The following is a 22,888-nucleotide window of genomic DNA, read 5'->3' on the forward strand; positions in this document are numbered from 1 at the left end:
TTTAATTCTATGTCTTACCCTGACTCACCTCCTCATTGTAAAAATTTACACATTTAATCAGTTATTTGACTCTCAAATTTATCTTGCAAAAAGAAATTGATATTTTATTCATTTCAAGTATTAACATGATTTGTTTCTTTTTTAAAATTTTGGTTGGTGTATATTACTTCAAGTTAACTTGGTAAGTGTGCCACTTTTAAAATTGACAATAGCCTAATTTGAATCAACTGACAGGTTTTCTTCATTTTAATTGGTTTCTGCCAGATGAAATGGAATAGTTTGCTACCCAGAACCACTGAGACTGTTTGTCATGAGATTGTTTTTTACAGTGGCATTTTTCTTTCCAACGCGGAAGATTGGCACCACAGTTAACTATTTCCACCGTGCTCTATTAGTACATGAGAAGTAACACCTAAAACTTCAAACCACATTGATACCAATTCAAACACACAGTTTTCTGTCTCAACAGTGGCCTCAGTGGCTTTGTGTCGCAGATTTTGGGAGTAACAAATAAGATGACCGAGCCTGTTCCCTTTAAATCCGAAGCAGTTTATCTGAAGAGACTAGTCTTTTACAATTACTATTGAGAGTTGGCTTGAAGTCCTCAAATTGCTCAATGCTATCAGCATAACATTTCAGTCAGGTCAGTAAGACTGAGAATAAGAGAAGGCACTACATCCACCACAGAGATTGGTTGCATCATCCATTTGTATGATCCATGACATCCAGAAGACTGACACCAGTATTCCCCTAGTGTGTAAACCATAAACCATTCTGAGGAGACTCAAATAAATGCAAAATACTGTTGATGCTGGAAATCTGAAACAGACACAGACATTGAAAGTTTACAGGATTTGGTGGATTATCAGTGCATTCACACCAGGCAAACTGTTTCAATGTCCCGTGTGTGAGCAGTGATTCAGTGGATCACCGTAAATCCACAGGTGACTGCAGAAGTTGAACTTTGTTCCCATTGCTGCTGGTTCGGGTGTGTATGGATGCACCATCAATTCACATTATCCTGGGTTCGTGATTATACAATCGACGATTCATTTCGTTACATTTCTCTAAAAATTGCTGATTTGTTTTATTATTTGAACGTCTGTTCTGGTCTCCACACCGAACAGCCAAACAAGTATCGATCTTCATTTTAGAAAAAGCTATCAATGGAGATGCTATTACCCATTATGCACGGCAGGGCTGAAAGCCCTCATTCACATCACAGGAGACGCGTGCGCAAGCGCATTGTCTGGAGCATGCGCAGTATTGTCGGTGATTTTTTTTGGGCCCTGTGGAGGGTGTGACGCAGCCGGTGGCCGAACGGGGCGGCTCCCTCCGGGGACAGAGTGCATGATCGCAAAGGTCGGTGAAGGAGATCCCAGTCCTGGGTTTGCAGAGGGCGGGGACAATGAGCTGTAGCGGAAAGCTGGACTGACGGAGAAAGGTTTTATAAACTCCTTTTCCGGGGGGAGGATCTGCAAACTGCAACCCAGGGACATTTTTGCTTCTGAGATGATGGGAACTGCAGATGCTGGAGAATTCCAAGATAATAAAATGTTAGGCTGGATGAACACAGCAGGCCAAGCAGCATCTCAGGAGCACAAAAGCTGACGTTTCGGGCCTAGACCCTTCACATTTTTGCTTCTTCCCAGTCTCCATACCACACTGACATAGGTGGGGTTTATAAAGTAATGCAGCCTTTGGGAAAGATTGAACAGATTGGACCCTTAAAGGAAGGCATGAGCAGTGACCTAATACAGCAGTTTAAATGATCAACGTTTTGGACCAGGTCTTTCCTCATGAAATTTCTTCACACAGAGAATGATTGATGTGTGGAATTCGCAGCAAATAGTACAGGCAAAAAGCAGAGATGTGTTACAAACGAAACTAGAAAAGATTGAAAGGAAGAAGGGGTGAAAAAAAAGTCAGATGAGCGAGATGAACTAAATTGGAGGGAAAACAGCAGAGTAATAAGACTGAATAGCCTGGCTGTTTATTTCACATTCAAAGTGTTTCATTTTAAACTCTTTCTGCAGGGTATTCGGAAAGACATATTTACGTCCAGAAGCTGAAACAAGTCATCATATCAAAATCTGATAGTAATTCAGTTCGTTAGGATCGGAATATCATCAGCCTCTAAACATGGAGGGAGAAATGCTCATCTGTAAGAAAATATTTCACATATAATTGTGACTGCTAAAGCACCGAGGCACACATTTGAGCGAACAGACTGGGAAAAGCATGAATGAGTGGCACAATTAAGGGAGTGTATTCTACTGCACTGACTGTGGAAAGAGCATTACCAGTTACTCAGCTTGAAAAACAATTACACCTTCCACAACGGGGAGAGACCATTCATGCATTCTGTCTGTGGACATCAGTTTCCATCAATCATCGAACCTGGAAAGATACAAGGATACTGACACCATGGAGAAACCATGGAAATGTAGGGAATGTGGGAAGGGATTCAGTTACCCATCAGGGTTGGAAACTCATCAACGCAGTCACACTGGGGAGAGGCCGTTCAGCTGCTTTGTGTGTGGGAAGGGATTCACTCAGTCATCCAGTCTCTATACACATCAGCATGTTCACACGGGAGTGAAACCATTCACCTGCTCTGTGTGTGGGCAGGGATTTAATGCTTTATCAACCCTCCGGACCCACCAGCAGGTTCACTCTGATGAGAGACCGTTTAAATGTTCTGACTGTGAGAAGAGTTTTAAAAGCAGAAAGGATATATTGATACATCAACGCAGTCATACTGGGGAGAGACCATTCACCTGCAAAGTATGTGGGAAAGGATTCACTCAATCATCCCATCTCCTGACACATCAACTTGTTCACACGGATGAGAGACCTTTTAAATGTTCTGACTGTGAGAAGACCTTTAAAAGTAAAAAGGATTTACAAAATCACCAACGCACTCTGACTGGTGAGAAACCATTCGTCTGCTCTGTGTGTGGGAAGGGATTCACTAGTTCATCTTACCTGCTGACACATCAATTTGTTCACACTGATGAGAGACCTTTTGGATGTCCTGACTGTGAGAAGAAATTTAAATGCAGAAAGCACCTTCTTAAACACCAGTACACTCACTCAGGAGAGAGGCCATTCTCCTGCTCTGTCTGTGGAAAAGGATTCACTCGATTATCCCACCTGCTGAGACACCATCGAGTTCACACTGGGGAGAGGCCATTCTCCTGTGCTGACTGCAAACAGGAATTTGTTGATTCATCTGACCTTCTGATCCACCAGCGAGTTCACAGCGGGGAGAGACCATACTCCTGCTCCCTATGTGGCAAGAGATTCACTCAATCATCCCATCTCACAACACACCAACTTGTTCACACTGATGAGAGACCTTTCCAATGTTCTGACTGCGAGAAGAGGTTTAAAAGTAAACAGAGTCTGCTGAAACACCAACAGATTCACTCTGGGGAGGGACCGTTCATCTGCAAAGTGTGTGGTAAAGGATTCACTCAGTCACACAACCTCCGGAGACACCAGCAACTTCACCGGAGACACCAGCAATTGGATTCTGCTGTTACTGCTTTTGTTAACTGCATCCAGGACTGAACCTTGCTGGTTGCCCATTTCCAGTTGGGTTCCACAGTTCTGTGGTATATATCAAGGATTTAGACTTCAATGTAGAGGTCATGATGAAAAAAACTGTAGATATGACAGAAGTTGGTTGTGTGGTGGCTGATGAGGAATATACTGCAGACTGCATGATGTCAATGGACTACTCAAACAGGCAGAAACAAGGCCAATGGAATTCATTCTGCAGATAATGAATCTGAGAAGACAGGGCCAACAGGGCAAAAAAAAAGGCGCAATAATTGGTCAGATACTGTGAAGTGTCGAGGAACAGTGAGACCTTGGAGTCACATCCATGGATTCCCCAAAGGTGGCTGGACAGGCAGAAAGGAGGGCAGTGAGGTATTTGGTCAAGCTCAATGTACATAAGAGCATGGAGGTAATGTTGGAACTTCAGAAAACACTACTTAGAGCATAGCTGGAGTACTGAGGGGAGCTCTTGTTGTCACATTGATCAATTAGAAATTCAGACTTGATTAATCATCTTAAAACCAAAGTCAATTTATTCATATAATTACAGTCAGTGTTAAATGCATTGAGTGTAGCTGATAAAGCTAACCTACAAATGATTGCAACAGTGAATATATCCGAATTTTTTTTCAGCAATTTAAAATCTGCAGTGTTTCAAAAATAATAATTAAGGAAAACATTTTGGTTAACTTCCTTTTGAAGAAGGTGATTTCAGTATAATAGAATAAGTTGATTGAAGAGTAGCTGAAGAATTTTTATTTAAACCTGAAATTTATTTTCATTTAGTTCATAAATAAACACAAGGCAGGGTATCCCTGACCCATGGAGTACACATCCAGTTTCATTTGGGAAAATCAGGATTATCAGAATGACAGCACAGAAACAGACCGTTTGACCTCACTCTCACATGCTGACCAGCATTACTAAAGTGAACTGGTCCCATTTGCCTGTGTTTGGCTCATAGACTTCTATAACTTCCCTATCCACATACTTGTCTAGATGTCTTTTAAATGTTGTAATTGCACCTGCCTCTACCAGTACCTCTGACACCTCGTTCCATATATGCACCACCCTCTGTTTGTGATTGACAAGAGCACAGACTTGACCCATAGCTAAAGCACTGCACTCAGTTCTGGTCCCCATATTCCAGGATAGATGTTATTACAGAGGAGATTGATGAGGATGATTCCCAGATTGGAGAATTTCAGCTTGGAGGAAAGATTGGATGGGCTAGGGTTGTTTTCTGTGGAACAGAGGACACCAAGGTGAGATTTAATTGAAGTGATAAGATAATGAGGAGCCCTGATAGTGGATAGGAAGGAACTATTCATTTTGAGGGAGGTTAGTAATGGGCAGTTTTAGACTTAAGGTAATTCACAGAAAGAGGGGGAGGTGAGAAATAATTTCATCCAGAGATGATGGGGAGCTGGATCTCACTGTCTGATGGATGGTCAAGGCAGAACCCTTAGTCATATTTTAAAAGAAATGGATATGCTTGAAATGTGAAACATACAGGGCTATGGACTGATATCTGCAGAATGGGATTAGCCTGGTTAATTTTATTTCAACCCAACACGATGGGCCAAGTGGCCTCGATCTGTACTATAATTTTCTAAAGTTTTAATTCTGACCATTGGAATTTCTCTCTGTTGTTAGTAACCTCTTTAAATTGGACTGGAGTTGAATATTCTGGAGAGGCATTGAATAAATCAGCTTTGCTTCAAACTTGTCACTGGAGATTGATGTATTTCTCCCCTGAGTGTTTAATATCACCTGGAGCTCAGACAGGACAATCTCAGGGGAAGATCGAATGGCAGTAATGGAACTGCAGCCTGGACACATCCTTCCTTCAGGCTCACAGTGTGTGCGACAAATAGCACTTTGGTCTTTCAAATCTGTCCCCACTGACAGCAAAGCCCTGGTGTGAGGTAATCCTGCAGTGTGTAAGAAATTTGTCTCAGCCACTGTCTTCTGTGGCTTAGAGCTCCGAGACATGAACAGAATCTCATTTACAACTGGATTAAATATCAGAGGAAGAACAACGATGAAGGCTGGAAATATGCTTCAAACGAGAGATTAGTGTAAACCTAAGACTCTTCCTGACTGAAAGTGATCCGGCAGGTTTAAGTTTCTTTTGCATTGGTAAACATAAAACGATGTTCAGTAATCCAAGCTGAGCTAGAAATTATTACCTCACCAAGAGTGTGACCATTGTGGGAGTCTGACAAATTAATTTACATTTTTTAAAATAACCACCTCCATAACATTGGTGCCAGAAGGTGATCATGCTGAAGGAGTTTCATCCAAAACTGTCTCCATTAATTTATCACTTTCTAATTCTGTGGGACCTATCCCCATGTTTGTTCTTTTCAGTTTTCCAGGATTTGATTATTTTTTCATTTTTCTTAAATGTCTCTTGAATCATGTTAATGTCATAATAAAGTGCAGGCGAAACTCAGAGGTCTGGTAGCATTGTGGAGAAAGTTAATGTTTCAGTTCCAATTATTATTCTTCAGAATGTGTTACACAGAAAATTCCAGACATGCAAACTTTCTCCAACAATTTTAGTGTTATTTCAGATCACAGAAGTCACACTGGGTAGAGAGTGTAATGTGTGCATATACAACAATGTTGTGATCATTTACAAAACTATGTACTCCGGATACACAATTTTATTAACATTTTAACTGCAAAAGACCATTCTTCATTCCGTGGTGTGAGTAACAGAAAAAAAAATACTTTAACCGTGGTTATTTGTGAATTTGCTGGTGTCTCAGCAGGTTGGATGATTGCGTGAATGCTTTCCCACAATCAGAGCAACTGAATGGTCTCTCTCCAGTGTGAACTCGCTGGTGTGTGACCAGGTTGGATGCCTGACTGAAGCCCTTCCCACACACAGAGCAGGCGAACGGTTTCTCCCCAGTGTGAACTCGCTGGTGTCTCAGTAGGTCAGTTGTGAGAGTGAATACCATCCCACACACTGAGCAAGTGAATGGTTTCTCCCCAGTGTGAATTCGCTGGTGTCTCCGCAGGGAGGATGACAGAGTGAATCTCTTCCCACACTGGGAGCAGCTGAACAGTTTCTCGCCAGTGTGAACTTGCTGGTGCATTCGGAGAGTGGATGACGACGTGAATCCCTTCCCACACACAGAGCAAGTGAATGGTCTCTCTCCAGTGTGAACCCGCTGGTGTGTGAGCAGGTTGGATGACTGAGTGAATCCTTTCCCACAGATGGAGCAAATGAATGGTCTCTCTCCAGTGTGAACTCGCTGGTGTGTCAGAAGGTCGGATGACTGTTTGAATCTCTTCCCACAATCAGAGCAGGTGAATGGCTTCTCTCCAGTGTGACCGTGTTGGTGAGTTTCCAGCTGGGATTGGTAAAATAGTCCCCTCCCACAATCCCCGCATTCCCACAGTATCTCTCCTGTATGACTGCACTGGTGTTTGGACATTTCAGGTAACTGCTGGCAGACGCTTTCACACACAGGAGGTGTATTTCTCCCCAGTGTTGAATGTACTCTTTCCTGCCATGTTCAAAATTCTTTGATAATTCAGTTCCAATAAACAGAATGCCCGTCAGACCTGGATATGGTTTCATATGACTCCGCTAATTACAAATCAACCTTTCAAACAGAAAACAACAAAGTAGTGAGAGAAAACACGTATTGTGAAACTGAGAAACTAATCATTCTTGGTGGAGCCAATACCTGGGGAGAAACATTACCATGTAAACTCTTGCACTAAAGTATTTTGAGATTTGTAACTCAAGTTGTGGATGAGGTTGCTGAGCCAATGTGTTTGCAGATGTTTTGTCACCCTGCTAGATAACACTGTCAGTGTGCCTCCAGTGAAACAGTGGTGTTCTGTCCTGCTTGTTCTTTTATATGCCTCAGTTTGCTCGGGTGCTTGGCATCACTTCTGGCTCTGATTCTCAGTGGTTTGTATTTTGGGTCAAGTTCAATGTTTATGTTGAAAGTGTTCTAGTTGGAATGCCACGCCTCCAGGAATTCCCTGGCATATTAATCAAACGAGCCGCAACACACTGCAGCAGCCCAGAATTGTGCAAAGCAGAACAGCAGCAGTAATGCGGAGTTTTTAAAAGGGACTGGATAGCCAAAAACAAAATCTGCCACTACCTATGCAACAGACCACAACAAAACGACACAGCACAAGTCACCCTAATGTACAATATAGACATATCAGAGACGACCACAAGACTACTCAGACCCCTAGGTATCAGGGTAGCCTAAAAGCCTACCACCGCCCTGCAACAGCTACTGACAAACATAGGATTCTATACACACGACCAATAAAACTAATGTAATGTAGAAAATACTATGCAAAGACTGTGAGAAACTTTACATAGGCCAAACTGGAAGAAAACTGACAATAAGGAAACATGAACATCAACTAGCCACCAAGAGACATGGCCAATTCTCACTGCTCGCAATACACACGGACAAAGAAGGACACAAATATGATTGGGACAACACAGCCATAATAGCACAAGCCAAATGGAGACATGTCAGGGAATTCCTGGAGGCTTGGCATTCCAACCAGAACTCCATCAACAAACACATTGAATGGGATCTGATAATACAAACCGCTGAAAAACAGTACTGGAAGTGATGTCAACCACCCCAGCAAACCAAGGCATATAAACAACAAATGGGACAGAACACCAACACTTCACCGGAAGCACGCTGATGATGCTACCTAGCAGGGTGATGAAACGTCTGCAATCAAACACACCAGCTCAGCGAGCAAGTCTACAACCTCAAACTCTTGCATTATCATTAAAACCCAACATTAAAGCCAGTGTTTGTACAGACCTTGAAAAGGAAATGCAGAGTTGGGACATACATGGCTGAATGAGGCAATTGTTCCTGTTTTCTCCCCACACCGTTTGTTCCATTCACTCCTAAGAAGTAAAAACAAGTACAGAAGTGAAATGCTGGAAATCTGATATAACAACTGAAAATGCTGGAAATACCCAGTAGGTGTGGCAGCTTCTCAAAGTGTGAGGGAGGTCAACAACACAACCTGGTTGTCTTTACGGTATCTAAATGTCATTATCACACCTCACCCAGACACATCTCATTGGCTTTACGTCCCCATTACTACTCCCTTTTATTTTGCCACATGAAACCTTATGTCAGTTAATTCAGCACTGACAGGACAGTCAGTTTAAGCTTTGAAAAGTGTTAGAAATGGTCGTACCAGACAAAATGAGAAACCACTTACAGAAATATGTGTTCATTTAAGAAAGTTAAAATAGAATTGTTTTTGATGAAGTAGAGAGTGTTGGTGATAATCCAATTGATAGGATGAACATGGACTGAAAAAAAAAGTACTTGATAAAATCTCTAACAGCCCAGTGAGCAAAACCTAGATCTAACAACATGAGTCTGAAATTGGCTCAGTAACAGGAAACAGAGTTATCATTAACAGTTGTCTTTGAACTGGACGAAGGTTTCTAGTGGAGTTAGTTTGGGGCTTGAGGTGCATGCATTAAAGACAGTTAGATAAAATAAAGAAATGCTGTTCTTGTTAGCAGACAGTAAATGGATTACAAGATGCAAATTTAACATTTTCAGCAAGTGATACAGGGATTGGGAAGGTAAGTAGTATGAACTGTGAATAACAAAGACCTGGAAAACAAAACATACAAAGGCAGATAACATCCACATCCTGATTAATCAAATGTCACCATCACATTGTGTTGTGGTGCTTTTTTTCGTGTTTAAAAAAAAAGCCCTTGCTATGTCGTGCAAAGGAGGTTACAAAAATCCTCACTGTCAGCCCAGGTTAGAAAAAGCAGAAGAGATGGACATTTTTCATACTTTGGCTTTGCTTCACAGAATCATAAAAAGGTCAAGACATAGAAAGTGGCCACCACTGTGTCTGCGCCAGCTGAGAATATAAGTCATCCAGCCCGAGACCACTTTGCACCAATTGGCCTGTGGCTCTGCCAATTCAGACACATTACAAATTAATTGAGTCTTTCTGTGTCTTCTATTGCTTCTGGCAGTGAGTTCCAGACCCCAACCATCCTCTTGGGGAAAACACTTTTCCTAATCTTCCATTTAATCTTTCTATCATTTTAAATCCATGCCCTATTATCACTGGATTCTCTGTTGGGGTAAGTGGCTCCTATTGAGGACCCTCTCAATTTTGTATACTTCAATTAAATTTTCCTTTGGCCTTCTGTATTCCAAGGAGAACCCACAGTTAACAATCTTTTCACATAGTTGCATTTATCCCAGCTCCTGGTGCACAGCCTCATCAATCTCCTCTGCACCTTCTCTGGTTCAATTCCATCTTTTCTGTAAAATGAGGTGACCAGAACTACACACACTGCTCAACTTGTGGAACAGGTGCCCCTCTGCCCATCGCCCCCACACAAAATTGTGGCAAAGTGCATCTCTTCCCATTGCCTCGCATAAAGATGTGGCTTTAAATCCTGTATTTAATTATGGTGTAAAGCCCCTGCAGCAGCAGAATCAGTGTAACTGGGGACTGCGAGCTTCTCATCCAGCCTCTGAGACCTGCTCCACAGATTTCAGAGCTGTGAACGCAGCACAGTCCATCATGGCAACCAACCTTCCTTCCACTGACTCCACCTACATTTCTGCTGCCTCAGGAATGCAGCCAACATAGTCACAGACCTCTCCCACTCCGGTTATACTCTCTTCCAATGGGCACAAGTTACAAATGTTTGAAAACACATACTGATAGATTCAAGAACAGCCTCTTCCCTGGTGTTATCAGAGTTATGAACAGGCCTCTCACATATTAATGTTGATCTTTCTCCATAGCTGTTAACACTATTCTGCATTCTATTCTATGAACTTATGTAAGGTATGATTTGTCTGGATAGCAACAAAAACAACACTTTTCACTGTATCTCGGTCCAAGCGACAAAAATGCATCAAACCTCCCCTCTCCTGCGCTCACTCCATTGCTCCTCACCCACGGGTGTCTCTGAGCCAATGAGAGTGAATAAGGAACAAAAACAGAAGTTGCTGGAAAACCTCAGCCGATCTGGCAGCAACCGCGAAGACAAAAATCAGACTCAATGTTTCAGGTCCGGTGACCCTTCCTCAGAACTGAGTGAATGAGGGGCGGCGCTGGTCCGCCAACCAATGGGAGTGAGTGAGTGTCGCTGACAGGCCTCACGAGGGTGGCGCATGCGCCTTGTTGTGGTCCAGCGCCTGTGAAGATGGCGGCCGTTAACTCGGGTCCTGGGAGAGCAGCCTCCTGAGAAACTGCTGCCGGACCAAACGCCCTAAAGGTAGGTTTCATTCGACATTCACTGGTTTCTCGTCTCGGTGTGTTTCTGAATCCAGGCAACGCACCCACTGGCTCGATCGTTCCCTCCCGGTTCCTGCGACGGGCCCTCCCCACGTAACAACACAATACAGCCGTCTCAGTGCAACCGCTGGGCCGGCACTGCTCCAGGGTGAAACGGACGCTACTGATGGACAGCAAAGCCTGGCCAATGGGAAACAGGAGGCGCGGCTGGAGGACTGTACGGGGATGGCTGGTCCTCCAACCAATGAGAATGAACGAATGAGGGGCGGAGCTCCAGTGATACTTCGAGCAAGCTGAAAGAACAACAGGCCAAGCAGCATCTCAGGAGCACAAAAGCTGACGTTTCGAGCCTAGACCCTTCATCAGAGAGGGGGATGGGGTGAGGGTTCTGGAATAAATAGGGAGAGAGGGGGAGGCGGAACTAAGATGGAGAGAAAAGAAGATAGGTGGAGAGGAGAGTATAGGTGGGGACGTAGGGAGGGGATAGGTCAGTCCAGGGAAGACGGACAGGTCAAGGAGGTGGGATGAGGTTAGTAGGTAGGAGATGGAGGTGCGGCTTGGGGTGGGAGGAAGGGATGGGTGAGAGGAAGAACAGGTTAGGGGGTAGAGACAGGCTGGGCTGGTTTTGGGATGCAGTGGGTGGAGGGGAAGAGCTGCGCTGGTTGTATGGTGCAGTGGGGGGAGGGGACGAACAGTGTCGCGAACCATTTCAACTCCCCCTCCCATTCTTTAGATGACATGTCCATCATGGGCCTGCAGTGTCACAGTGATGCCACCCAAAGGTTGCAGGAACAGCAATTCATATTCCGCTTGGGAACCCTGCAGCCCAATGGTATCAATGTGGACTTCACCAGCTTCAAAATCTCTCCTTCCCCCACTGCATCCCAAAACCAGCCCAGTTCGCCCCCTCCCTCCACTGCACCACACAACCAGCCCAGCTCTTCCCCTCCACCCACTGCATCCCAAAACCAGTCCAAGCTGTCTCTGCCTCCCTAACCTGTTCTTCCTCCCACCCCAAGCCGCACCTCCATCTCCTACCTACTAACCTCATCCCACCTCCTTGACCTGTCTGTCTTCCCTGGACTGACCTATCACTTCCCTACCTCCCCACCTATACTCTCCTTTCCACCTATCTTCTTTTCTCTTCATCTTCGGTCCGCCTCCCCCTCTCTCCCTATTTATTCCAGAACCCACACCCCATCCCCCTCTCTGATGAAGGGTCTAGGCCGGAAATGTCAGCTTTTGTGCTCCTGAGATGCTGCTTGGCCTGCTGTGTCCACTGTACCCGGTTTGGCTTCCTCTACATTAGGGAAACCAAGCGGAGGCTTGGGGACCGCTTTGCAGAACACCTCCGCTCGGTTCGCAATAAACAACTGCACCTCCCAGTGGCAAACCATTCCACTCCCCCTCCCATTCTTTGGATGACATGGCCATCATATGGGCCTCCTATAGTGCCACAATGATGCCACCCGAAGGTTGCAGGAACAGCAACTCATATTGCGCTTGGGAACCCCACAGCCCAATGGTTTTAATGTGGACTTCACCAGCTTCAAAATCTCCCCTCCCCCCACTGCACCACACAACCAGCCCAGCTCTTCCCCTCCACCCACTGCATCCCAAAACCAGTCCAAGCTGTCTCTGCCTCCCTAACCTGTTCTTCCTCCCACCCCAAGCCACACCTCCATCTCCTACCTACTAACCTCATCCCACCTCCTTAACCTGTCCGTCTTCCCTGGACTGACCTATCACTTCCCTACCTCCCCACCTACACTCTCCTTTCCACCTATCTCTTTTCTCTCCATCTTCAGTCCGCCTCCCCCTCTCTCCCTATTTATTCCAGAACCCTCACCCCATCCCCCTCTCTGATGAAGGGTCCAGGCCTGAAACGTCAGCTTTTGTGCTCCTGAGATGCTGCTTGGCCTGCTGTGTTCATCCAGCCTCACATTTCATTATCTCACATTTTATTATCTTGGATTCTCCAGCATCTGCAGTTCCCATTATCACTGAAAGAACAACATTTCAGTTTCCACTTTGGATCTCTACAGTCTTTTGGGCTCAAATTCCGAGTTCAGCCATTTTAGGGCTTGAGCATCTTCTCCCATGTCCTTGCTCCAAGCCCCACACACCAGGCTTTGCCATCACATGGACTGTTACCGCACACAATCCATTGTCAGCCATTCGTAGTCCACATTAGCAGCTAATCATTCTCCCAGGGTGACCTTATCTCATACCATTCTCTATCCAACTGTTGTTCTCTCTCTTTGAGCTCTATCTCCCTATTGTTTACTCCCCAACTCACCACCTCATCTCCTGCATAAATACAAACCTTTACCCTGGTACCGTGAGTTCTGAAGCCAGGTCACCGGATCTGAAATGTTAACTCTGATTTTTTTTCACAGATGCTGCCAGACCTACCAATTTTTTCCAGCTTTTTTTTTGTTTTTAGTTCCCATGATGTGCCGTAATCTCAGCTTGAACATTTTGGTAAAATGAACAAAGGCAAGACTTATACAATTAAAAATAGGGCTTTGGGTAGTGTTGTAGAACAGAGAGTCCAAGGGATTCAGGTACATAATTCTTTGAAGTTTGCATCACGTACAGGTAGGGTAATTCTGAAGGCGGTTAGAACACTTGCCCTCATTGCTCAGACCTTTGAGTATATAAGGTGAGGTTGTACAGGGTATTGGTGGGGCCCCTTCTGGAGTACTGTGTCCAGTTCTGGTTTCCCTGTTCTAGGAACGATATTATTAAACTGGAAAGGGTTCAGAAGAGATTTGCCAAGATGTTGCCAGGAATGACTGGCTTGAGTTATGAGGAAAGGTTACAACTTTTTTCACTGGAGCGCAGGAGATCGAGAGTTGACCTCATAGAGGCTGATAAAATTGAGGTGTATAGATAAACTGACTGGCAGGTGATGGTATCCACACAACACCTGCCCTGGTCCTCTTTGATGGTGAAGGTTGAGACTTTGGGAGATTCTGCCCAAGTTTTGGGGCAGCACGGTGGCTCAGTGGTTCGTACTGCCGCCTCACAGCACCAGGGACCCGGGTTCGATTCCAGCCGCAGGTAATTGTTTGTGCGGAGTTTGCATATTCTCTCCGTGTCTGCGTGGGTTTCCTCTGGGTGCTCCGGTTTCCTCCCACAGTCCAAAGATGTGCAGGCTAGGTGGATCAGCCATGCTAAATTGCCCATAGTGTTCGGGGGTGTATGAGTTATAGGGGGATGGGTCTGGGTGGGATGCTCCAAGGGGCGGTGTGGACTTGTTGGGCCAAAGGGCCTGTTTCCACACTGTAGGGAATCTAATCTAATCAAGCTGTAAATATGTACAGTTTCTTTTGTTTACCTCAAAGGCCAGAGTCTTGTGCATGTTTAGACTGGGATGGCAGATTCCTTACCTGATGGATATTTGTGAGCATTCAGTTTTTAGGACATTTTGACAGGCTTCATGATGAATTTGTCTCATGGCTGGGTAAACAAATTGCCGCATTCATACAGCTCAGTGTCGCAGTCTGCCTTTGTGTTTTTTGGGTGTTCTCTCACTTTTTTTTTCTGTTTTAGAGGTTGCCAGAGGACGAGGGATTACGGTGAGGGATCACAAGTCCAGCATCACCTTGGATCAATGGAGGCATTCAGTTTATCACAACCAGAATGTAGTTGGATGTTAAACATGAAAGGAATGAGCACAGTTCACTGTGAAGAGAAACCCTGCACACGTCTTGTGCATGGACAAGCCTTCAGCCAGTTTTCTGGTTCGTTGAAACACAAGTGCAGTCACACTAGGGAGTGACCGGGAAATGTGGAGATTGTGATGAAGGATTCAAATCCCTGCCTGAGTTGGATATACATCGGCGCAATTGCACTGGGGAGAAGTGTAGGTAGTGGAATGTCCCTTCCAAATAAAATATCAGCTGTTTTGGGACTTTGAAAACAATATTAGCCAACTGAATGGCATGCTGGGAAAACTAGCCAACTGACCGGTATGTTGGGAATTGGATGAAGCCAGACAGATATGCAAACCATTCACTTTGATTGACGATTGAATGGGTTGCTGATGAGACACTGCTGCAAGCTTTTGTGCGGAACAATAGACCTGAGTTTTAGTAGAACTGTTGTGGAGACAGCTTGGCTCGGAGGGTTGGTTCCATCAAGCAGGAAAATTACAACATCCAGTACCATCTTTTGTAACACCCTTCCTGTTGCATCAAACTACAGCTAAGCCACTGTACTCATGAATGACTCAGATAACTTGTTAAAAGAAGCCACTTAAATCAGAGGGGTCTCTCTCACACTCCACAACATCAGGACCAAGAAGCAGGAACCTTGGGAGCAGGAAGAACATCCTCAACTCCAGTTCAACCAGCTCTAATCGGGGTAATGTACACTTTTTTTTTAACATCTTGCGCTCCCAAAGCTGTCTTTAGACAAGTGTATGTGCATGGATATTTAAGAACTGTAAGGCTTCTTGGGACTCAGTAAAATAAGTCGGGTTCAGAATCAGGGACCCATATCTTGGCAAGGAGCAAGGTCAGTGATCTAGAGTAAAACACGCTAAGTACAGAATCAGGGAGTTAGAGACGGGAACGGGAAATGCAGAAGACATCAAAACAAAACGTAGCCCCACAAATGGTCCCCGTGGCCTAGAGGAATGAGGGGTAGGGTCCGATCCCCAGCAGCTCTGGGCTACGCAGAACAATGGACCAGTTGAGGTGAAAATTGCTGCTTTGTACATGGCCAGGTTGAGCATTTTGCCTGTGAGTGCCCTCAGTGGGGACCCCAGCCCACAGGAAGATATTGCACCCCTCTGCCCCAAGAAAGGCCGGACAGGCAAGCGCTCATGAACATAGTTAATCCAGAATCTGGGAGCCTAGGCTCCGTCCACCCTCTGGCCCCATGAATGGTCACATTTTGTACCGAGAACACTAACAGGTCTTTTTAAACCGAAATTGAAAGGGGAGAGTGATATTGTCAAGGAGATTTGTGATATTGGCAGGGAAATTCCAAAAAGATTTATTGACGGCAACCCTTCTGTAATAGGGGATGAATGGTTTACAGGGTTAGTGGTTCATATGCAAGACCCATAGGGGGCTATGGGAGAGGGGTCAGACAAAATATCTGCAAATGTGGGGGCCCAACGTATGGAATTGGCAGCTTTAGCTTTTCTGGAAGAACAAGTGGGCGTTTTTGGGAAAAGGCAGTGATCTTTTCACAGCATTTTCAAAGCAGTAATAGGTGGCAAAAGCATTCCAGAAAAAGTTAAGGCCACTCCACCCAAAATAAAAGTGCAAATGTCCTGGCCAGGGATGGAGCACACACTGGGATGACGTGGCACAAAGTGACAGACAGACAGATGAGGTTGAAGCTCTTGAGCCTAAGGAGGATTTAAGGGTCAATATTGTGGCACCATATAGGGAAGGTGGGACAAACTCGAAAGTTTCCGTGAGACAAGAACATGAACCCTGTGGACTCTAAAGTAGGGGACACAGTGCTGCTCAGAATGTTCCCACCAGAAGCTTTCCGTCCCCATGGTATGCTGGGCCTTACGTGATCATTCTAAAATTGTGTCCTTCGGTCTGCAAATTACAGCTGGGAACAGGCACACAAGGGTGGCATCATATTAATCAGCTCAAATTGTTCAAAGGGCAGCCCGTACAATGTCACTCAGCCGACGTACAGATTGATGCTCTTGAGTGAGAGACTCGGGCTAAAGACAACCTGAGAATCGGACCAATGGATATGCCTCTTCCTGCAACTGACAGGGCACACTGCCTACCCCCTCAGAGTTCCTCCCCGTACCTGAACAGGTAAAGAGAGAGAGAGACACCTCCCCCTCAGTAAATTTTCTCAGGGAGGAGGAGAAGGACAGTAAAGGAAAGGACAGTGGCACTGCTATCAAACTAGCCCAGTCCACTGGCATCTCTCTTCTGATCCAGAAGAGAGCATGAGTGCTGTGAAGTGATGGCACTGATGTGAATCCCTTCCCACATTCTGAGCAGGTGAACCGTCTCTCCTCCAGTGTGAAGTTGTGAGATGGGTGAAGGTTCTAGAATTTCGGAATTCAGATTCTAAATTTAATGGGGATTTAAACTTTAAAATTTTTGGTTACTAAAATGACAAGGGGTCTTGGAGACTAAACCATGATACTCAAAGAAACAATGCTTGATTATTTTCTTTAGATAGTGCACCTCAAGGAAATTTATAAGTGACCAGATGGATTGAAGTAAGTATATTCTTCTCCACCTCTAATTTTTTGGTGTAGTGGTTTTATTGCATGGTCACATAGGAAGCCCAGCTACTCAGGGTGTGGTGGTGGTGTGTGATGATAGGATTCTGCTCAACCAACAAAAAATAGTCATTTTTGGTTGTAATGACAAGTTCACTATGTACAAGAAACCCAAGGGGACTTCCCCACGTTGTTATATGAGTGTATGGATCACAGAGGATTGGTGGGATCTACAAAAGTCTGGTGCAGAGAGATAGGCTGCTTAGCCTGCAGCCCAGAGAAGGGTTTTGAGACAGGTGGTGTCAGAGAAGCCAAACTGGGGAGAGTTCTTAGAATGTGAGATTAAAAAACAGACTGAAACCGGTGTTGAAGCTCCCCACCATGAAGTTTTTCATTGATGTGTCTATAAAATACTTACATCTTCAGTTTCATGCTCCTTCAAAATTTCATTCATAATTGATGTGTCAGAGTCAAGAATGTGCAAATCAGTGAGAATTGTCAGCACTTTCTTAATGGAGATGTTCATCATTGCAGGCTTTCAGACATTGAATTGTAGATCTGCCACCAAATGTCACTTTGCAATCAAAGTAAAAGTTCATAATTTTACTGTGAACAAGTTTCTGAGATTTTTTGAATCAAGGGAAAAGATTTCAGACTGAGCCTTAAAAAGGGATATTGCAGCCCTTCAAATCATCATTGTTATCCAGAATATTAAATGTCAACCAGTTACAATGCTGTTCTTGGAAAGGTATATGAATAGGAAAGGTTTAGAGGGATATGAGCCAAACACAGGCAGATGGGACTAATTTAGTTCGGTAGGCATGAACGAGTTGGACTGAAGGATTGGTTTCTGTGCTGAATGACACCATGACTGTCAGTGTGAACAAGCTGTTGCTGAATCAGTTCAGAGGAGCATTAACAGTTCTGACTGTCCAGACACCGCCAAGGTCTCATCAGTGTCAACACACTGGCCCGTCAAGGGGTTAGACGACCAAGGGAATCCCTTCTCTCACTCGGTGCAGCTGAGGGCACTCTCGCTAGTGTGATGTGACCTCTTGGCAGGTTGGATATTGGAACTCCTCCTTTCCTGGACTCAGTGCTAGTGTAGGGAATTTTCCCAATGTGACCTCGCTGATGTTTCAACAGTCTGAATAACCAAAGGAACCCCTTCCCACATTCTGAGAAGGTGAACGGTCTCTCCCCAGTGTGAATTTGCTGGTACCTCAGAAGATCATTTTTCTGAGTGATTCCTTGACTGCACTGGGAGCAGATGAATGGCTTGTCCCAAGTGTGAACTTGCTGGTGCATCTCGGGTTGGGTTGACTGAGTAATTCTCCAGAACTTTGACACAAGCTTTGAGTCTAAGGAATCTTACCATAGAATCCTGACAATGTGGAAACAAGCCCTTCCGCCCAACAAGTCCACACTGACAGTCAGAGCATCCCACCCAGACCCACCCCCCAATCTATACATCCCTGAAGACTATGGGTAATTTAGCCTGGCCAATCCACCTAACCTGCATTTCTTTGGACTGAGAGAGGAAACTGGAGCACCCAGGGGAAACCCACACAGACAGGGGCAGAATGTGCAAATTCCACACAGTCAGTCGCCCGAGGGTGGAATTGAACCCAGTTCCGTGGTGTTGTGACGCAGCAGTGCTAACCACTGAGCTACTGTGCTGCCCAATACTGAATAATTCTGGCCAGTGTTCCTGCAAAGTCCGCTCTCACTTCTTTCAGTTCCTTAAATGTGTCTCATCTGTCCTGAGGCTTTAGCAATTTGAAATACTGACAGCTTCTCCAAAATGTCCCCCACATCAATGTCCAAGCCTTCTCCTGACTGAGTTTCCTCTTGTGTTACCATGGCTGGGGAATTTCTGCTTCCTTGTTAAAGACTCATGTAAAACGTTTATTCAGTAATAATGTCCCTCACTTCTGAGGTCCCAAATTGGTCCTGCTCCTCCTTTAACCAGCCTTTTTTTCATGTGTCTTCAGAAGTGTGGGCAGCAGGATTCCAACCTGCATAGGAAAACCCCAATGGTTTTTACATCCATCACCATATTCTTTTCTGCTGTTTGTGACAAGCAGCACAAGTTCATAAAAATATCTTTTTAAAGACTTCAGGAGGAAAAAATTTCCCATAGTTGAATTAATCTAGTTCATATTTAGTAGCAAACACATTTATTTATCTGTTCCTCACAGCTCATTGAAGGCATTTCAAATTGATATCATTCAAAGCAAAACCCAATCACTGGAGTTACTTGTGGAGTCGCTGGTGTCAAATCAGGTTGAATAACTGCATGAATTCCCTCCCACAGTCAGAGCCGGTGAATGATTTCACTGCAGTGTGAACTGGCTGGTGCGTCAGCAGGTTGGCTAACTGAATGTATTGCTTTCCACACTCGGATCAGGTGAATGGCCTCTCCCCAGTGTGAAGCCGGCAGTGTACACTGAGTTCAGATGATGTCCTGAAACCAGTTCCACAATGAGAGCAGTTGAATGGCCTCTCATCGGTGTGAATATGTTGATGGCAAATCAATTTACCAGAACCTTGTTCATTTCCCACAGTCTGGACACTTAATAGGTCTCTCTTCAGTGTGAACCTGCTGATGGTGCATCAGATCCCTGGAGAATTTAAAGCACTTCCCACAGTCATGGCAGGTGAAAGGTCTCTCCCCAGTGTGAATCTGCTTCTGTATCAGCAGACTTGATAAATCAGCAAATCCTTTATCACACACTAAGCAGGTAAACTGTTTCTCCCCAGTGTGGACACGCTGGTGTGTCTGCAGGTTAGAGGATCAAATGAATCCCTTCCTACACTCGGAGCAAGTGAACGGTCTCTCCTCAGTGTGTCCTCGCTATGGCTGACCAGATTGGATGAATCAGTGAATCCTTCCCCACACATCTGACAGACAAATGGTCTCTCTCCAGTTTGCAGTCACTGGTATTTTAGCAGGATGACCAAGTGAATCCTTTCCCACGCTTGGAGCAGAGGAATGTTCTGTCCCCAGAGTGAACTTGCTGGTGTGTCAGCAGGTGGGATAATTGACTGAATCCCTTCTCACACTCAGAGCAGATGAACAGCCCCTTCTTGGTGTAAATTCGCCAATGCACTGCCAGTGCTGATGGGGATCTAAAACCCTTGTCACAGCCTCTACATTTCCATGGTTTCTCCCCATTGTGAACGGGGCTTTTCCTTTCAGTTTCAAAGTCCAGTGATGTTCACGTCATGATAAACTGAGTCATTCTGACAGGTCCTGGTACAATATTTCCCAACTGTACATTCTCCACTTCTAACACCCTGTGAAATTGCTGTGAAACAGGAAGAACGGAGAGAGAGAGCCGACAAAAACAAAAAGGCAGGTTCTGAAATGGATCAGAATGAATGTGGTAATTTGTGAATCTGGCAGCAGGAGAAAGGTGACTGAGAAAGCTGTTGGATTACAGTTAAAAAGCCACCTAGTTCAGTAATACCCTTCAGGGAAGGGAGTCCATGACCTGGTCTGGATTGACACAAGATTCTGGCTTCTCTGGCAGAGAGAGATTGGAAGGGAGTGAAATTCAGGAGGCAAGGCTGAGAGACGTCATTCATTTCTTTGGAACTTAATTAGAAGTTTGACAGAAACTCCAAACCTTCAGTCTCCACCTCCGATAAGGACAATGGCACCAGGGTGATTGAACACCATCACCTCCAAATCACACAATGCCCAGTACTCCATGAGATGGCATTTCATCAATTTAGGTATTGGGAAGCCTGGAGCTGTTTTTTTCACACCCCATGACAATTTCCACTTTTTCCTCACTGGCCACACCCCAGACCCTTGTAACTATCTGAAGCTGAGCAGGGCTGTTCAGAAACTATATCACCTCCAAATGACTTTCCACTGATATACCTCATTATCACCAAGACTGCCTATTCAAACCTCAGTAACATCACTGGACTCCAGTCGCAGCTTATCTGCTGCTGAAACTCTCATCCATTGTTTTGCTACCACTAGAATTAACTGATCTAATTTTTATAATGCCAGCTGTTGGAAGTTTTGGAAAATTCAGATTCAAGAATGATACCTGGCTTGATCAAATGTTTATTATGTTCAGTTGGTTAATATGCAGCTCCACCTCTGGCACTTTCACATGTAGCAACCTTTTTTCCCTTGAGAACAGAATTTATCATGTTAATGATAGAAAATAAAACAAGTCATCTATGTGTCAAGGACAAGTGATAAAACTCTTAAAACTCAGAGCAAATGAAACTTTTCAAATGACTTCCCAAAACCATTGGTTTACAGAAATTGAAATGCAGAATAATTATTCTTCCATATCAAATACCTTAGTTCTACATAGCTGATTCTCCATAGATTCGTTCTTTGAACTGTAGAATTTCCTTACACTAATACTGTCTAAACTGAAAGCTTAATAATTTACGGACTTCAAACAGAACTCGTTGTTCTGGAAGCTGCGGAAACTAAACATCAGCATCTAAGTATATCGCTTATCCCCAACATATTCTGAAAAGCTCCAAAAAGAGTCATCAGTGCTATCAAACCTGTTACCTGCTGTTGCCTCACTGCAGGAAGCCCTGCATTAAATATTTTGATCTGTCAAAAGATTTCTGGCAGTCCAGTGTTCATTAGTAGGGATCATATTACTGAACACTGCTTGAATTCACTTTTGTGCTCCTGATCAACTCTTTATCAATATTTAACTTCCTCAACCTCTGATAAGGTGTACATTTGACCTCTGTTTTGTATTTTACTGTTACTTCCATCAAACTTGTGTAAATGAGTTTCCACTGCTGCCCATCCTCTGAACATGCACTGCTGCCTTACCAGATTCATCTGCACACATGATCTTTCGCAGTCAGGAATTCACTTTCCAGCATGAAAGTCCAATTCCCTTCCATTTCTGACCACCAAATTCCACACCATTTTCATTCCCTGTAGTTCATTTTGTATACCCTGAAACATTAACTCAGCTTTTCCCTCCAAAGAGACCAGCAATTATTGCCAAAGTCCCATTGTCAATGGTGATGGTGATGCTTGACCATCTTGTACTTCTGCATCTTTTGGTGAAGGTGCTCCTGCAAAACAATTCAGCAAATAGTTACAGATCATTCACCCAATGGTCGTGACCTGCCTATTTAAACCGCTGCAGTCTATGTACTGTAGGTAGGTTCACTGTGTTCTTTGGGAGGGGATTCCAGCAACAATGAAGAAATGACAATAAATTTCCATATCAGGATGGTCAGTGGCTTAGGAGGCAGTGGGCAGGTAGATGTGCTCTCATGTATCTGAATAGGTTATTGCTGCATAGGTGCTGCTTGATAGTACTATTGACAATGCCTTGCATCACTCTACTGCTGATCAAGAGTTGACTGATGGAGCAGTAATTGGGTATGTTGGATTTGTCTTGGCTTTTCTGTAGAGGCTATTTCTGAACAATTTTCCACACTTTTGGGAAGCTGCCAAGTGTTGTCACTTTACTGGAACAGCAGCAATTTCTGAAGCATAATGCTTGAGTCCTATTATTGGAATGTTGTCAGGGCCCACAGCCTTTGCAGAATCCAGTGACTCTAATCATTTTTTGATATCTCAAGGAGTGAATTGAATTGCCTGAAGACCGGCATCTGTGATTTTTGGGAAAACTTGGAGGAGGCTGAGATGGATTATCTACTTGACACTTTTATTTCTGGCTGAAGATGGCTGTGAATGTTTCAAAATTGTACTCTGATTTGTTGGACTCTTCCATGAAGGACGATGGGGATATTCGTGGAGCTTCCTCTTCCAGT

General features: G+C 44.4%; 3 protein-coding genes across 10 annotated transcripts in view; 2 read left to right on the forward strand and 1 right to left on the reverse strand.

The window, feature by feature from the left end:
• Positions 1 to 11,040, reverse strand: LOC125449113 (zinc finger protein 383-like). 3 transcript variants are annotated; one of them, XR_009443168.1, is made up of 3 exons: positions 10,926 to 11,040; positions 8,400 to 8,488; positions 1 to 819 (listed from the first exon to the last, which is right to left on the reverse strand). XR_009443168.1 is itself a non-coding variant. In XM_048524769.2 (3 exons), the coding sequence occupies exon 3, from the start codon at positions 7,017 to 7,019 to the stop codon at positions 6,318 to 6,320; it is 702 nt and encodes a 233-aa protein (XP_048380726.1). In that variant the 5' UTR covers positions 7,020 to 7,190; positions 8,400 to 8,488; positions 10,926 to 11,040; the 3' UTR covers positions 3,405 to 6,317. The 3 variants fall into 3 exon arrangements, 2 of the variants coding, with proteins under 2 accessions (XP_048380726.1, XP_048380727.1); XM_048524769.2 differs by lacking the exon at positions 1 to 819 and adding an exon at positions 3,405 to 7,190; XM_048524770.2 differs by lacking the exons at positions 1 to 819; positions 10,926 to 11,040 and adding exons at positions 3,405 to 7,190; positions 10,505 to 10,907.
• Positions 1,277 to 6,025, forward strand: LOC125449103 (gastrula zinc finger protein XlCGF8.2DB-like). 2 transcript variants are annotated; one of them, XM_048524743.2, is made up of 2 exons: positions 1,277 to 1,362; positions 2,037 to 6,025. In XM_048524743.2, the coding sequence occupies exon 2, from the start codon at positions 2,428 to 2,430 to the stop codon at positions 3,574 to 3,576; it is 1,149 nt and encodes a 382-aa protein (XP_048380700.1). In that variant the 5' UTR covers positions 1,277 to 1,362; positions 2,037 to 2,427; the 3' UTR covers positions 3,577 to 6,025. The 2 variants fall into 2 exon arrangements, with proteins under 2 accessions (XP_048380700.1, XP_048380701.1); XM_048524744.2 differs by having other exon boundaries at positions 1,358 to 1,444.
• The window catches only part of LOC125449109 (zinc finger protein 239-like), a 24,054-nt gene continuing 11,932 nt past the window's right edge, over positions 10,767 to 22,888 (forward strand). For 2 of the 5 annotated variants that reach the window (XR_009443166.1, XM_048524750.1), the window contains exons 1-3: positions 10,767 to 10,861; positions 14,440 to 15,252; positions 22,697 to 22,886. The gene's annotated coding sequence lies outside the window, so the exon portion shown is untranslated. Of the gene's footprint in view, positions 10,862 to 14,439; positions 15,253 to 17,054; positions 17,099 to 22,696; positions 22,887 to 22,888 lie in introns of all 5 variants that reach the window. The other 3 variants (XM_048524751.1, XM_048524753.1, XM_048524752.1) reach the window with 3 other exon arrangements.

Source organism: Stegostoma tigrinum, chromosome 43 (genome assembly GCF_030684315.1).
Source record: "Stegostoma tigrinum isolate sSteTig4 chromosome 43, sSteTig4.hap1, whole genome shotgun sequence".
NCBI lineage: Eukaryota > Metazoa > Chordata > Chondrichthyes > Orectolobiformes > Stegostomatidae > Stegostoma > Stegostoma tigrinum.

Bases quoted from the DNA above. Each gene is read 5' to 3' on its own strand.
- LOC125449103 (XM_048524743.2), top strand. From the start codon at position 2,428: ATGGAGAAACCATGGAAATGTAGGGAATGTGGGAAGGGATTCAGTTAC.
- LOC125449113 (XM_048524769.2), bottom strand. From the start codon at position 7,019: ATGTCCAAACACCAGTGCAGTCATACAGGAGAGATACTGTGGGAATGC.